The 12,885-nt window shown below is 45.9% G+C and overlaps 6 protein-coding genes across 6 annotated transcripts; 4 read left to right on the forward strand and 2 right to left on the reverse strand.

Annotated features, from left to right (window-relative positions):
• Positions 1–186: 186 nt before the first annotated feature.
• Positions 187–1,181, reverse strand: BDV27DRAFT_169685 (RTA1 domain-containing protein; the record flags this gene model as incomplete). The annotated part of the gene is made up of 3 exons (XM_032075104.1): positions 187–767; positions 822–914; positions 983–1,181. 3 exons carry the CDS (start codon positions 1,179–1,181, stop codon positions 187–189), a joined length of 873 nt encoding a protein of 290 aa, XP_031921246.1.
• Positions 1,182–1,541: 360 nt separating this feature from the next.
• Positions 1,542–3,233, forward strand: BDV27DRAFT_169686 (serine palmitoyl transferase subunit; the record flags this gene model as incomplete). Its single annotated transcript, XM_032075105.1, has 1 exon — positions 1,542–3,233. One exon carries the CDS (start codon positions 1,542–1,544, stop codon positions 3,231–3,233), a length of 1,692 nt encoding a protein of 563 aa, XP_031921247.1.
• Positions 3,234–4,011: 778 nt separating this feature from the next.
• On the forward strand, positions 4,012–6,931 carry BDV27DRAFT_169687 (alkaline phosphatase-like protein; the record flags this gene model as incomplete). Its single annotated transcript, XM_032075106.1, has 9 exons — positions 4,012–4,208; positions 4,266–4,310; positions 4,366–4,651; positions 4,725–5,318; positions 5,500–5,802; positions 5,842–6,247; positions 6,305–6,391; positions 6,453–6,704; positions 6,735–6,931. 9 exons carry the CDS (start codon positions 4,012–4,014, stop codon positions 6,929–6,931), a joined length of 2,367 nt encoding a protein of 788 aa, XP_031921248.1.
• Positions 6,932–8,366: 1,435 nt separating this feature from the next.
• Positions 8,367–9,412, forward strand: BDV27DRAFT_150691 (uncharacterized protein; the record flags this gene model as incomplete). Its single annotated transcript, XM_032071262.1, has 7 exons — positions 8,367–8,382; positions 8,595–8,831; position 8,871; positions 8,934–8,975; positions 9,012–9,179; positions 9,220–9,331; positions 9,368–9,412. 7 exons carry the CDS (start codon positions 8,367–8,369, stop codon positions 9,410–9,412), a joined length of 621 nt encoding a protein of 206 aa, XP_031921249.1.
• Positions 9,413–9,879: 467 nt separating this feature from the next.
• Positions 9,880–11,091, forward strand: BDV27DRAFT_169688 (NAD-dependent epimerase/dehydratase family protein; the record flags this gene model as incomplete). The annotated part of the gene is made up of 4 exons (XM_032075107.1): positions 9,880–9,923; positions 9,972–10,263; positions 10,317–10,915; positions 10,965–11,091. 4 exons carry the CDS (start codon positions 9,880–9,882, stop codon positions 11,089–11,091), a joined length of 1,062 nt encoding a protein of 353 aa, XP_031921250.1.
• A 431-nt stretch (positions 11,092–11,522) lies between these two features.
• On the reverse strand, positions 11,523–12,249 carry BDV27DRAFT_138128 (cupin domain-containing protein). Its single transcript, XM_032069161.1, has one exon. It carries the CDS (start codon positions 12,021–12,023, stop codon positions 11,640–11,642), a length of 384 nt encoding a protein of 127 aa, XP_031921251.1. The 5' UTR covers positions 12,024–12,249; the 3' UTR covers positions 11,523–11,639.
• Between the last annotated feature and the right edge of the window lie 636 nt (positions 12,250–12,885).

Consider the following 12,885-nt stretch of genomic DNA (forward strand, 5'->3'; position numbering starts at 1 on the left):
CACAGCCTTTTTCAATATTTATGATACATCTGAAACACTAAATGACAACCCCAGCGGCGCCACAAGATTCGCTAGATCAGGCGATACGGGGAGAGGGCTCATTTTTATTTTTTATTTTTTTATTTTGTTTCCAAAAAAAAGTCCTACCCAAGAGACAAATGTCTAATTAGTACTTCGCTACGGCTATCACGACCTGCTTTCCCTATCCAATAGCTGAACCTCACCGAGCGGTATAAATTCCTTTTTCGATACGAGCCAGCCCGGATGGAAGATGGCGAAGATGGCCACCAGAAGAACCATCATTACTGCATCAAAGGAGATCAGATAGCTCTCGTGTAGGAGAAGATATCCTCCTGGCCCCTGGCCCAGCTCCACTGTGCGATAAATACACCGAATAAATATGCAAGTTGTAGTGGATACCAACACTCCGAGCCAGAGGTTGGCTGATCCGCTAGGCACGGGTAAGTCGTGGCAATAAACCCGATAGAAGACATCGCATGCGCATATCATGAAGATTGCCATGGAGAACAACTGGAAGACTACCCCCGCTAGCATAATATGAGTTCCATTGTCGAGATTACCATCGATTTTTTTTGAATCCGCGGAGGCGATACCACCACCTACCCCTTGGATGACGATGGAAATAATGTCGCAGATACCAAATGTCCATAGATAGGATTTGGGGCCAAGATATGAGGAGGCCCGTCCCACGATGCGCACGAAACATCCGAGGAAAATATAAATCGCAGCGCTAAAGAATGTGGGAGCTGAATTTTTTGTTATTTTTTGATACGTTTTGTATGGGGGGTGACATTGCTTACCGATGATGAGAGTTGAGAATTGCATCAGAAATGCATTCAAGTTGTAGGGGCATTGAGTTGACCAGATACGAGCAGCCCATCCGAAAACCTCAGCTATAGTTATGTACATGGTTAGCCAAGTAAAGTAAGGTTGCTTCCCCTGGAGTTAGTCCCACACCTACTGATGCAGCCCACTGTCAAGAGCAATGTCCACCAAGTTCGTTTCCATATTGCCTGTACCATGTGAATGCCTGCTGAGAGGCCGAACAATACGCAGAATGCTGCACCTGGAGCGAAGGTAGGTAGATAGCCATACGGCGTGTTGTATCCATCTATCAGGGGATGGCAGCCACCTGTCAGATCGCTTTGAGAATCGGCCATCGTAGTGGTTTGGGATTGAGAGAAGACGTGGGAGCTGATCCAGGCGGAGGTTGTGCTTGGATCACGAATTTTAAAAACATCATCAAGCAAGGGGGCGTCTCCCCCGGCGTCGACGTGGCCAGGATTGTGTCCCCAATTCCTGTAGCCTTTAGTCTAACTGGTTTTGATCGGAAACCAGCAGTCCGAGAAGGCTGTATGAGTATGTGATCTATCGAGGATGGGTACAAATTTCAACCCATTGTCCCGATTGCCCTGAGTTTCCCTCTCTTGCACGGTCGTATATTTCGTTAATTAGAGCGCGTTCTTGTCTTTGAGCCATAGTGTACTATAATTTATGCACAATAGCCTAGGCAGACTGAAATGGATTATTGGAAACCCACGTTGTATGACAAGCAGAAACATCCTCAGGTCAAGCACCACACGGAATTTGGTCCCATCAGTCATGCTAGCCATCGGTATTCTAATCACCACACCACTCGGCTCTGGAGCGACCCAATTGTTGAGCAACCTCCATATTTCTATTTCATCACAACATATCTAAGTTACATGGTTATCCATATCATTGGCACCATCCGCGACCTTTTTGGCCGTTACTTTCGTGAGAAACGGTATCGTCATCTAAGGCCGTGGAATGGATACGCGCCGTGGTTTACGGCCGGAGAGAGTGTCTATACACGACGAATGAAAGTGAGACTAGCTGATTGTCTTGATCGTCCCACAACAGGTGTCCCCGGACGGTACATCACTCTGATTGACCGAGAAACAAGTGACCACAATCGAACCTTCCATTTCACCGGCACAACCACTCAGACATTGAACCTCAGTTCCTACAACTATCTTGGTTTCGCTCAGTCCGAGGGGCCCTGCGCGGACAGGGCAGAAGAGGCGATTCGCACGCATGGCATCAGCGCAGGTAGCACCCGGGCAGACGTGGGAAGCCTTGACCTACATGTCGAGGTTGAGCGGCTGGTGGCCGATTTCGTCCACAAGGATGCGGCAATGGTTTTCTCAGCCGGGTTCGGCACCAACGCTACCATCCTCCCGGCATTGGTGGGCCGAGGCTCCTTGATCATCTCGGATGAGCTCAATCACTCCTCGCTGCGATTTGGTGCACGCCTTTCTGGTGCATCGGTCGTTGCATTTAAACACAACGATATGAAGGCCTTAGAGGGAAGGCTCCGACAAGCCATCTCCCAAGGCCAACCGACTTCTATGGGCTACTGCCCGTGGGACAAGATCTTGGTTATTGTTGAAGGGATGTATTCTATGGAGGGAACCTTTTGTAACCTTCCCGCCATTATTGAGTTGAAGCATCGTTATAAGTTTTACCTTTTCATGGACGAAGCACATTCTATCGGGGCAATCGGTCCCCATGGTCGTGGAGTCTGTGATTACTTTGGCATTGACACGAAGGAAGTAGATATTATGATGGGAACCCTGACCAAATCATTCGGAGCTATCGGAGGCTACATTGCAGCGGACCGGGGCATCATGAAAAAGCTGCAAGCTGTGAATGCAGGCGTGGTATACGGTGAAGCAATCGCCCCAGCAATGTTAGCACAGATATCAGCTGCTCTTCGAATTATAACCGGAGAGTTGGTACCAGGTCAGGGGGAGGAGCGACTACAGCGCTTAGCTTTCAATGCCTATTACCTTCGCTTAGGTTTGAAGAGGCTGGGCTTTATAGTCTATGGCCATGACGATTCGCCGGTAATTCCATTGATTCTCTATAACCCGGGGAAGATGACCGCATTCTCACGAATGATGCTGAAATGTGGGATCTCGGTTGTCGTCGTTCCGTATCCTGCTGTTCCACTTGGGCAGTGTCGCGTTCGTTTCTGCGTGTCTGCTGCGCATAATGTAGAGGATCTGAATAGGGTCTTGACGGCCTGTAACGAGATTGGCAATATTTTGACGCTCAAGCTCTCCCGTGGTCTTCCTGGTCGACTATGTCCTCAGGCCAAGCCAACGGGTGGAAAAGCTATGCCTTCTACATGGAGAGTAGAAGAAGTGATTCGATGTGGACCGGAAGATGTCCATCGTCTTCTATAAGGCAAGAGCAATGAAACTCGTTTGCGATAGGGCTTCTCTCTCTCCGGCATTTATCACATCTACGCTTAGGTGTCTCAAGTGGAAGGTTTTGGGGCTTGACAGTATGAGTTCGCAGGTTACTTAACAATTTGAATCTATGCTTTTGTACACTCAGATATATCCCTTGGGTTGTTTTCCAACGCCATCCTCCTCATTCACCTTGGATTCTGATGTTTTAAACTACAGGTGGGTTCCTCCAGAGGCACATCATTATGGTACCAGTTTAATATCCTAGGGTCACCGTCAACACCCTTTTTTCAGCATTCAAGATTATTGTGGCGTAATTAGTTGCCGTACTTTAGCCTCGGATAGGTCACATTCTCCTCTCCCCCCTAGTTTGAGCATTCCACTCGATCAAGCCATTGAAGAAAGGATTTTTGAAGACATATCATAATTGCAAAGTTACTTCACCCCTAGATAAGCCACAATATCAATCTTCCAGCTGAGTGAACAAATAGGCTTGGGTGTGTCCGAGCGCTATATGCAAGGTTTTTACCCTTTATTACTGATCGCCCTTCTAATTACCTCATCGAAGTCTTCGTCATTTTCTTCATTGAGAGTTGATCACATTGGGACAATTGGTCTCCATGGTTGGGGGTATATTCATCTCATGTATAACTGATACTCTCCCTGTATCGCCTTTTCAACCGCGCCAACTAACAATAGAACATATATAAATCTTCCAGTGCCGCGAGCCCTTCAATCTCTCAAGTTAACATAGGGGAGAGAGTCCGGCATAATGGGGTGGCACTTCCGCACTGCTCTTCTTCTCCTCGCAAATGCCTTCATTCTCGTATCAGCTATTGTATTCGCCGCAGGGCTTTTTCGACCCATACCACCCTCATCAAGTAGTGCAGCTTTGGTAGATGATGGACCGATATCCGAAGTCGCACCTTTCCAGAAAGTGGTCTTCTTGATAGTCGATGCACTGCGAAGGTATTTATAAACGTGCACCAACGACAACCTCTGAGACCCATGTTAAATCCCTGGCAGTGATTTTGTCTACGGCCTTGATTCAAACTTTGAATTTACACAGAAGTACGCATTGCTCGACATGTCCAGCCCAAGCCTTATATTGGCTAACCCATTCAAGTTTGATCCGCCTGGGTGCCGCCATGCCATTCACGGTGAAAACTAGCTCGCCTAGTCTGACAAGATCTTGTGTTATGGCTATGACGATTGGCTCAGCCTCCAGCTTTCTCGATGTCTTTAATAATGCGGATGATGGCCCTGGTAGACCTGACAAGAGGGACACATGGCTGGCACGTCTTAAAGCTGCGGGGAAGGGCAAATTACTCTTTTACGGTGATGATACGTGGGCGCAACTGTTTCCTGATCTCTGGGATCGGGGCCATTTCCACTCAGCACTGTTTGTTCCAGTAAGTCCCTAATTCTTTCCGATGATATCAAGCCGATGCGGCCCGGTTCCTTTAGAAACTGAAGGGTGTATAGGACCTTCACTCCATTGATATAAATATCACAACCTCTGCCTTGGATGAACTTCATCGTGATGACTGGAGCGCCATGGTCCTTCATCTTCCTGGGATCGATCATATTGGGCACATGGGCGGTGCTGGCAGCCACCTCATGGCGTCTAAGCAAAAGCAAATGGATAATATTGTTCAGAAGATATATACACGCCTGGAACAAGAGGTCCATCTAAGCTCAACCCTCCTTATAGTTGGTGGTGATCACGGCATGGATCAGCTAGGAGGCCATGGTGGCGGGTCTGATCCAGAAATATCGGCCGCAATGATGTTCATATCACCGCACTTGCAGTCCATCAATCAAGGCTACGAATCTCCTACAACACCTAGTGGGGGTATGTTTGACTACTATACTAGTATCAAACAAGTTGATCTTGTACCTACTATTGCGGGGCTTCTGGGGATTCCCATACCTAATGACAGTATTGGGATGTTCATTCCAGGGCTTCTGCCTATTTGGAAGAATATGGTGGATCGGGTTCAGTTAATCATTGGCAATATTAAGCATCTCCGGGCTTTACTTTGCAAAAACGACTGTATCACCAATATGTCTGACATGGTTCCGGAAGGTGCCTGCTCCTCCGAAGGGTTGGGCCCGGGCAGTTACTGGGATAATCTTTTCCACCAAGATTCCGACAAGCAATTCCTAGCAGATCTCTATGAGGTAAAATCCCACCCGTCAAAATAAACCGCTATTACAAGACGCAAAACTGATGAACCCGGTGAGCACATTTTTCTAGGTTGGCAATCGCATCCAGAAAGTCATGGAGACCGCCACAATAGGAATCATTCGAGTCTCCCTTCTTCTTTGCGGCATTATTACTGCATTTATTGCGCTTTTGCTCTCTTGCTATGCTTGTGACTCATTTAGTTGGTTTAACTGGAACTTCTTCACGTTCAATCTATTCTACACTGTCTATGGGCTCTCAATGATGTCCCAGTATATTGTGGAGAGTGAGCATCACTTCTGGTTCTGCAGTTCTACCCTGTGGATAGGCTACCTAGTATTCATCGCCGGTCGACACTCTCGCACACATAGTTTTGTCCGGTTATTGCCCTTCTTATTGCAATTACTTTCGCAGTCTTGGGTACATGGTCACAAAGCAAAGCTTGGAGACGTATACGATGTTCGAGGTTTTCTCAGCAGGCATCCTTGTGATCTTCAGGCCTTGCTTGCAGCCACTTTCCTTGCGACATCAGTCAAATTCACTATGCAACTTACGAAGGTATTAAACTCGTCTTCGATAGAGATTCTCTGTACTGCGCTAGCTCATGGGGCAATGACGCTTGCTGCCTTGACTTTCGAGCTAGCTTCTGCGATTAGAAACGCCCCGGACCAGATGAATTGCACGCCGAGGTGGCTGCAAAGCTTTCTTGAGCGGCTAGAACCCCCTTTAGTGGCCCGGTTTGCTTTTCTCTGCTTACTTGGCGGGTTCATCTACCTTCCTTTGCGTCTCAGGGCCAAGAAACAAGTGACGATGAAGAAAGGTGATATCGGTCCCCCTTGCTACATCGCTACTATAGATGTTACCACTTGTCTTCTAGAAATTCTGAATGTCTATTTAATCATCCAATCCACCCCGGTAAATATACCATTGTTTCTCGTCTACAGGTTGCAACTCGAGTCACTTTGTGAGTGTTCAATCCCGCATAAACTATAACGAGGAGAATATGTGCTTATCTTGTCATACAGTGGCAATCCCAACAAGTCTCAGTGCATTTCAGATTTGTATATCTGTAGTCCTGTTCGGTCAAAGCGCATTTTTTGCCATTGGAAATTCCAACTCCATTGCTACGCTTAAATATACAGACGGGTTCAACGGCCTTAACGCCCACCACTGGCTCCTTAGTCCCGTGCATACTTTCTGCAGCAACTACGCGGGTCCGATTTGGTGGAGTTGCAACGGCTTGAGACTACTTGGCACCAGAATGACGACTGTCAAAGGTAAAGGGAAACATGGCAGTGGCTTTATAGATCACATGGGGCTTCGGAGTGCCTTTGTAGCTTATGGGCTTCTTTGCTCGATGATAGCATGCTTCTTGCTTCGGGATGGGACGTTTATTTGGACGGTAATGGCGCCTAAGTTTACATACACCCTGCTGTGGACTATCCCTTTTCATCTTTTGTTTAATATGGGCCTTCCAATTGTAGTGTGGATGGCGGCGTCGTGATTACCGGCAGGTTATTTGGTGGGGACGACTGGCAGCCCAATTCACAGTAGCTGGAAATTGCAGATCGCGGTCGTCATATTCCTTATGAGAAGATGTTATTGTGCCATGATCTTTACATTGATAGTAGCAAGAACGGATTCCACGTAGGGAAGGCTGTCCAATTCCGTATATCTTCAGCCGAACATTCCCCAATTGACATCAAAACGCTTCCCAACTTCCATCTTTTCCACAGTGTTGCATATATTCCATGACTTGATCTGGGACAGTCAATACTTACACCGATCAAGATTTGCTAATACAGCAGAATTATGGATGCCACAGTTGATGAAATATTTACTAGGTTTAGTTAGTATAAAAGAGTATTTAAATGGCCCCCCTAGCCAAAAGGCTAAAGCATATACAGCCTATCTGTAGTCTATCTCTGTCAGCCTATACCTTAGGATACGTAGGTACATTCTGTCTCCGGGCTGGCTGAATGGTCCCGTTTTAATGTTCCCGTGTGTGCCGGAAAGTGCGTAGTAATCTATCCGTGTCTGCCAGCTGTTATCGGTGGATTAAGTCTAGTATCCTGCGTACCTATACCCGCTGGGTAAATAGCTATTGACTACTGGATAGGGGCTGTCGGGTATACTATAAACTCACTAGAATATATCTCCTCCCGAGGAAGAATTAATCAGAAATAATAGTATTAGACTATACTATTTTAGCTATTGTATAAAGATAAGGCTCTGGCTGATATAGTGGAGTCTGTCAGGACTCAGATCTACTACTTTAGCTTTATGAATAGATCTAGTTTCTTGTATTTTAATAGCACAGATAACAAGTAGAACTCTGCCTTCCATTTAAATTAAATCTTTTGGATTTTTAAGCCTCTTTGGTGGCATGGCTGGTGGTTGAATCTTGTAGACTTTCTATCTACAGTCAAAACGCCAGCCTAGGGAGGAACATTCGGTTGCTGGTTACGTTAACGTATTCGACGGGCGAGTGACGCATACGGGCGAGCGACGCACCCTCTATTCCCATACAAAATAACACTTTTTAATCCGTGATATTTCAACCATTCTCCTATTATCAAGGCTAATATTTGGATAGTCAGTTCTATATATGTATACATATAGATATTGAAAGATTTTTTATAAAATAAATATGTGCCTGTCTTAAATACACATATTAGGCATAAAATACAAGGCTATTTCTAGTATATCAGTAACTAATGGACTTAGGCACTTAAGAAAACAACATACGCACTATTTAGATTGTAAGAAAATACTAATTTAAATATCTAGTAGAAAAATGACAAAATGGTTGAGATATTGTAGATTGAAAAATGCTACTTTGTATGGGAATACAGAGTGCGTCGCTCGCCTGTATACGTCACTCGCCCGTTGAATACGTTAATGCAAGTTGCTTACTTGGATTACATAAGTGGGGCGTTATGGTCAGCTTAGTGAGCGAATGAGCGTCGTTAGTGAACAATAAAGTGGAGAGGGTGGCAGTGAGGCTTCTAACACCTATCGAGAGGCTTCGTTACGTTCACTAGGAGTGGCCTAGGCTCTTGGTGGCTCTTTCCGCTCGTAGAACACTTCCAAGGAACTCACGCATCTAATCCAATTTCCTCTGCTTGAAGAGATGACGATGGGACCAGATCTCCCAAAAATAGCAGCTCTTATCATCGGGGTTGCGTATGACATGGGACTCGCGACGTCCGTCTTTCCTGCGAGCTGTTGTGCCCGACTTGGCATTTGCAATATCAATCATCCAGGGATCTACAAGGCCACGAAAGACATACGTTCCGGGTATCCTGGTTGCTTGATCTTTGCTACAGCGGTGGACATGACAGACGGAGTATCATTGAAGCGATCTTTCGTAGACGCAAAGAGACATATAGGAAGCATCCATGGTATTGCCAATTTTGCAGGCACTGGAGAGCATTAGCTAGGGTGTGGAGCCTATCCTGGCAGAGAGCAAAGTAGAAATTTGACTTTATGAATCTAAATGCCAGGGGCCTATTCAATGTGCTCAAGGAGGCGTTAGAACCAAATTTGTTCCCAGACTAGAGCAGCATCGTGCACATCACCAGCATGTTCAGTAAAAGAGGATATGCAAATGGCGCTGTCTTCGCAGCTATTAAACATGCAGTAGTTGGGATTGTAAAAAGTACTGCCCTCGAAGTTGGCAAGCATAGTATCCGTGTAAACTCAGTCCTTCTGGATGTGCATTCAATTGCAAAACCCCCAACCTTTTTTTGGTGAGAGACTTTAAGCTAATGACCGACGATTTGGCGACAGCAGTGCTGTTGACATGCCGATGTATCAGCTGGTCATACATAACGCTGGGATGTCACTTTCTGCGGCAGACACACTGACGCCACGACCCAGACAGCCCCAGGAGATAGCCTATGTAACAGCTTTCTTGCTGAGTGATGACAGTAGTTAGGCGACTGGTACAACTTGGAATGTTAGCGGAGGCGCAAATACATAATATCATATCTTTTCACTTTCTCAATCAAGTTCCTGCCTTATAGATATTTGATTTAATGCCAATATGGTATGGTTGTTGTTACCGCCATCTCTTGCCTTGTGTATTAAATCATTGCTAGTCAAATTAAGCGAAATAGTTAGAAATAACCGACCAATATGAGATGAACTCGGTGGGACCTTTATGCAAGTTGATTATGTGGCGCTTATATGGCCTAAGACTAGATCTCAGCAGTGACGAATAAAAATATCATTCGAAAACGTTATGACGCTAAGCAAATGAATCAAAGTAGTTAACTTAATATCGGAAGATTACCTAAGAACTCTTTCGACTCGTAGTTATAAATAGTTACCCGGTGTAGTTTACGGAACGGCAAGCCCCCCGTTCTCCAAGGCCGTCGAATGAAAGTTGTCAAGGGAAACTGCCGCTTATACCGTCAGCTTTTACTGTGATAGAGGACGTATATCACAATGGGTTGTTATAAGGTGCTGGTCACAGGCGCAACCGGCTTTATGTAAGTGACACTCGCATTGTTGAATACGGTACCTGACCATTGCCGTAGCGGAGGGTCAGTGTTGACCCAGTTTCTGGCATCCGAGCATCCAATACTAAAGAGTTCGACGGTTGCAGCTCTTGTCCGGAAGCAAGGACAAGCAGATATATTGGAGAGCCGTGGCGTTCAGTCAATCGTATTCCGAGGATTGGATGACACTAAACAGCTGAGACATATTGCCTCGCAGTTTGACATCGTTGTGCACTGTGCTACAGGCTTGCACACAAAGTCTGCTGTAGCATTAATCTTAGGACTAGGCGACTCAATGAAGGAAAGTGGAGGACAGGCACATTACATCCACGTGAGCATTTCTTCTTGTAGTCAACTTCACAAAGTGCCGTCTAACACTCCAAGACAACTGAAACATCTAATCTGGCATATGGGATGGTCTCGCATCCGGATGCCATCATCCACGAATTCTGCGACACAGAGGACGTGTATACAGAAGAGGTTCGGCGAGATGCCGAGGAGCATTATGATCAACGAGCAACCGATGTGGCTGTCATTCAAACAGCGGAGGCAACTGGTGTCAAAGCTTATTTGATGATGCCTCCGACAGTTTTCGGTACAGGACTGGGTTTCTTCAAAAGCCAGTCAATACAACTCCCTTTCACTATTCACCATGCCATTGATCAGGGACATCCAGAATATATCGGAGATGGTTCTGGTACAGTTGGGTACGTCCACATCAGTGATCTTGTGTCACTGTATGAGCTCATCCTCTGTAAAATACTAGATGGCATCGATGACATTCCTTCAGGTAGGCAGGGCATTTACTTTAGTAATACAGGAGACTTCACGTGGAAAGAACTTAATGAGAGAATTGGTGAGATTGGGCTGAGCCTAGGTGCTCTGGGTTCCAAAATCCCACGCTCGATCTCCCTGGCTGATGCCTGGCATAAGTGGGGATTTGACGGCAACATCCTTCTATTAGAAACAAATCATGCCGGAAAGTTGGTTCCACTGATCCCATTAATAATCAGAAAATGTTGACCCTGTTAGATCACGAACGCTCCCAAGGCTTGCTTTCAATATTGGTTGGGTTCCAATGAAAACGGCGGAGGACTGGGATGCCGCAATCGAAGAGACGTTCAAGGCTGTTATGATAGAACGTGCAAGTCATAGATAGTTCAAGCGAATGTCGATCACTGGGAGAAGCGCTGAACCAGAATTCCTTCACGGAGCTACGAAGTAGAGCACAGCTTGCCAGTATATTTGGATATATAGGGTTCTAAAATGAAGCTGTATTCGCAACTAATATGTTCACTATCACCACTCCGCAAAGTAGCAGAGGTAATATTCCTCTCAAGCTTTCCTGATGCAGTTCCGTACAATCGGATTCATTAATTAAGCTAGTTAAGGTACGCTCTATGTTTATCGGGTTGCGTTATGCAACATGTTACGATATGCAATAGGATGACAGGCTTGGCCATCCAGAGATTATATATAAAAGGAGAAAAAAAAAAAAAAAAAAAAACTTATAATAAAACCAAGTCAAAAGGATATACACGGTCATCTTAAAGACATTTGTGCTAACGTGTCTATATTTATGGAGTCGAGGCACGTTGCACCCGAGACCATAGATATTAGATTGTTAGGAAATGAACAGAGCCCGGTAGTAGTGTATGAGGTGGCCTAACAGTAGCGTAAACCCCATTCGGCCCAGCAGCCAACGTATCAGTACGGCCAATGCGGCTGCAGCTGATGTCCGTTGACAATAGGAGGATGAGCTGATACCATCACCGTAACCATTCGCGCCCAGCCATCCCCCCCATTGGTCCATTTATGCATTGTTCCCTGTTGGACAACCGTATCACCCTCCGCAAGGGTCGCCTGTGAACCATCTTCCATAGTAAGGATGACCACGCCTCGGAATACCATAACGTAGTCGAGTGTTGTTGTGCGGTGGAATGGGCCATCATATCGCGGTGGAATATCATAGACAGTAAAGAAAGACCCGCTAGATGCAGCTGCAATGCCAGGTTGTTGATTGGTAACCTCTCTGCTAATATCCGCAGGGGCTTTCGCTTGCGGACCATAATGGGGTTCCAATAGAGCCATCTCCAAATGGCGTGTTCAATTGTCCAGTCTGTCTCGACGTTGTGGCAACACCGGATCTATTATGGTAGGTAATATATCGCTGCGCATCTGGGAATCGCCAGTGAGGGTCAGATGCCATCTTGAACAGATGTTGTGAGTGCTGTTGTGTCTGAAACGAAGGTACCCTAAGCTGATAAAAATCTAATCCGTTCACTCAGGAAGAGGGGGTTAGAATATTCACTGCTTGGCTCTCACCATTTGCCGTTAATGATGGTTTCCTTAAAAGCCCCAAGGGGTCTAACGATCGCAGACTCCCCGTCTCCCACCATTAATTTGTTCATTATGTGATGTGCCTCGGGTGGGTACCACTTGTGAAAATGCCATTTGCAGGTGCAAGACTAAATCGAGTGGTTTGCTTTCCGACCGTAAGCAACATGCATTAGCGCCGGTCGGATCCATGGAAGATGTCGCTATTAGACTTGCTACGGTACCGGTGTCGATCAATCAAATACTAGAGAGTGGCTACGCGAGGCAATATCCTCGACAACAATAACCCCGCCACAGAGACATGCCCCATGAGCTGGTAGCGAACCAGGTAACAATTATTCCTGTACCCTAGTGCGCGGTGCAGCGAGGGTGCGTTGCACCCACGCGTCCGCTGATTCGTCGATGTTGTATCGAGACTCAATTTTTTATATATGAATTAATATTTTCTATATAAATATATGTATTCTAGGGGTAAGTAAAAGTCTAGAAAAATCTAAAATTTCTAAAACACTTAATTATATAATACTAGGAAAAATCCATATAGATTTTTCAGATTTCAGACAGATTTTAGCTCTAGGACCCGAACCCGGCCCTAAGAACCGCCGAGTTGGGGCGG

This window comes from Aspergillus caelatus (genome assembly GCF_009193585.1).
Source record: "Aspergillus caelatus strain CBS 763.97 unplaced genomic scaffold BDV27scaffold_358, whole genome shotgun sequence".
In the NCBI taxonomy this organism is placed as follows: Eukaryota; Fungi; Ascomycota; class Eurotiomycetes; order Eurotiales; family Aspergillaceae; genus Aspergillus; species Aspergillus caelatus.

Excerpts from the sequence above, each read along its gene's own strand:
- BDV27DRAFT_138128 (XM_032069161.1), bottom strand. The coding sequence starts at position 12,023 with ATGGCTCTATTGGAACCCCATTATGGTCCGCAAGCGAAAGCCCCTGCG.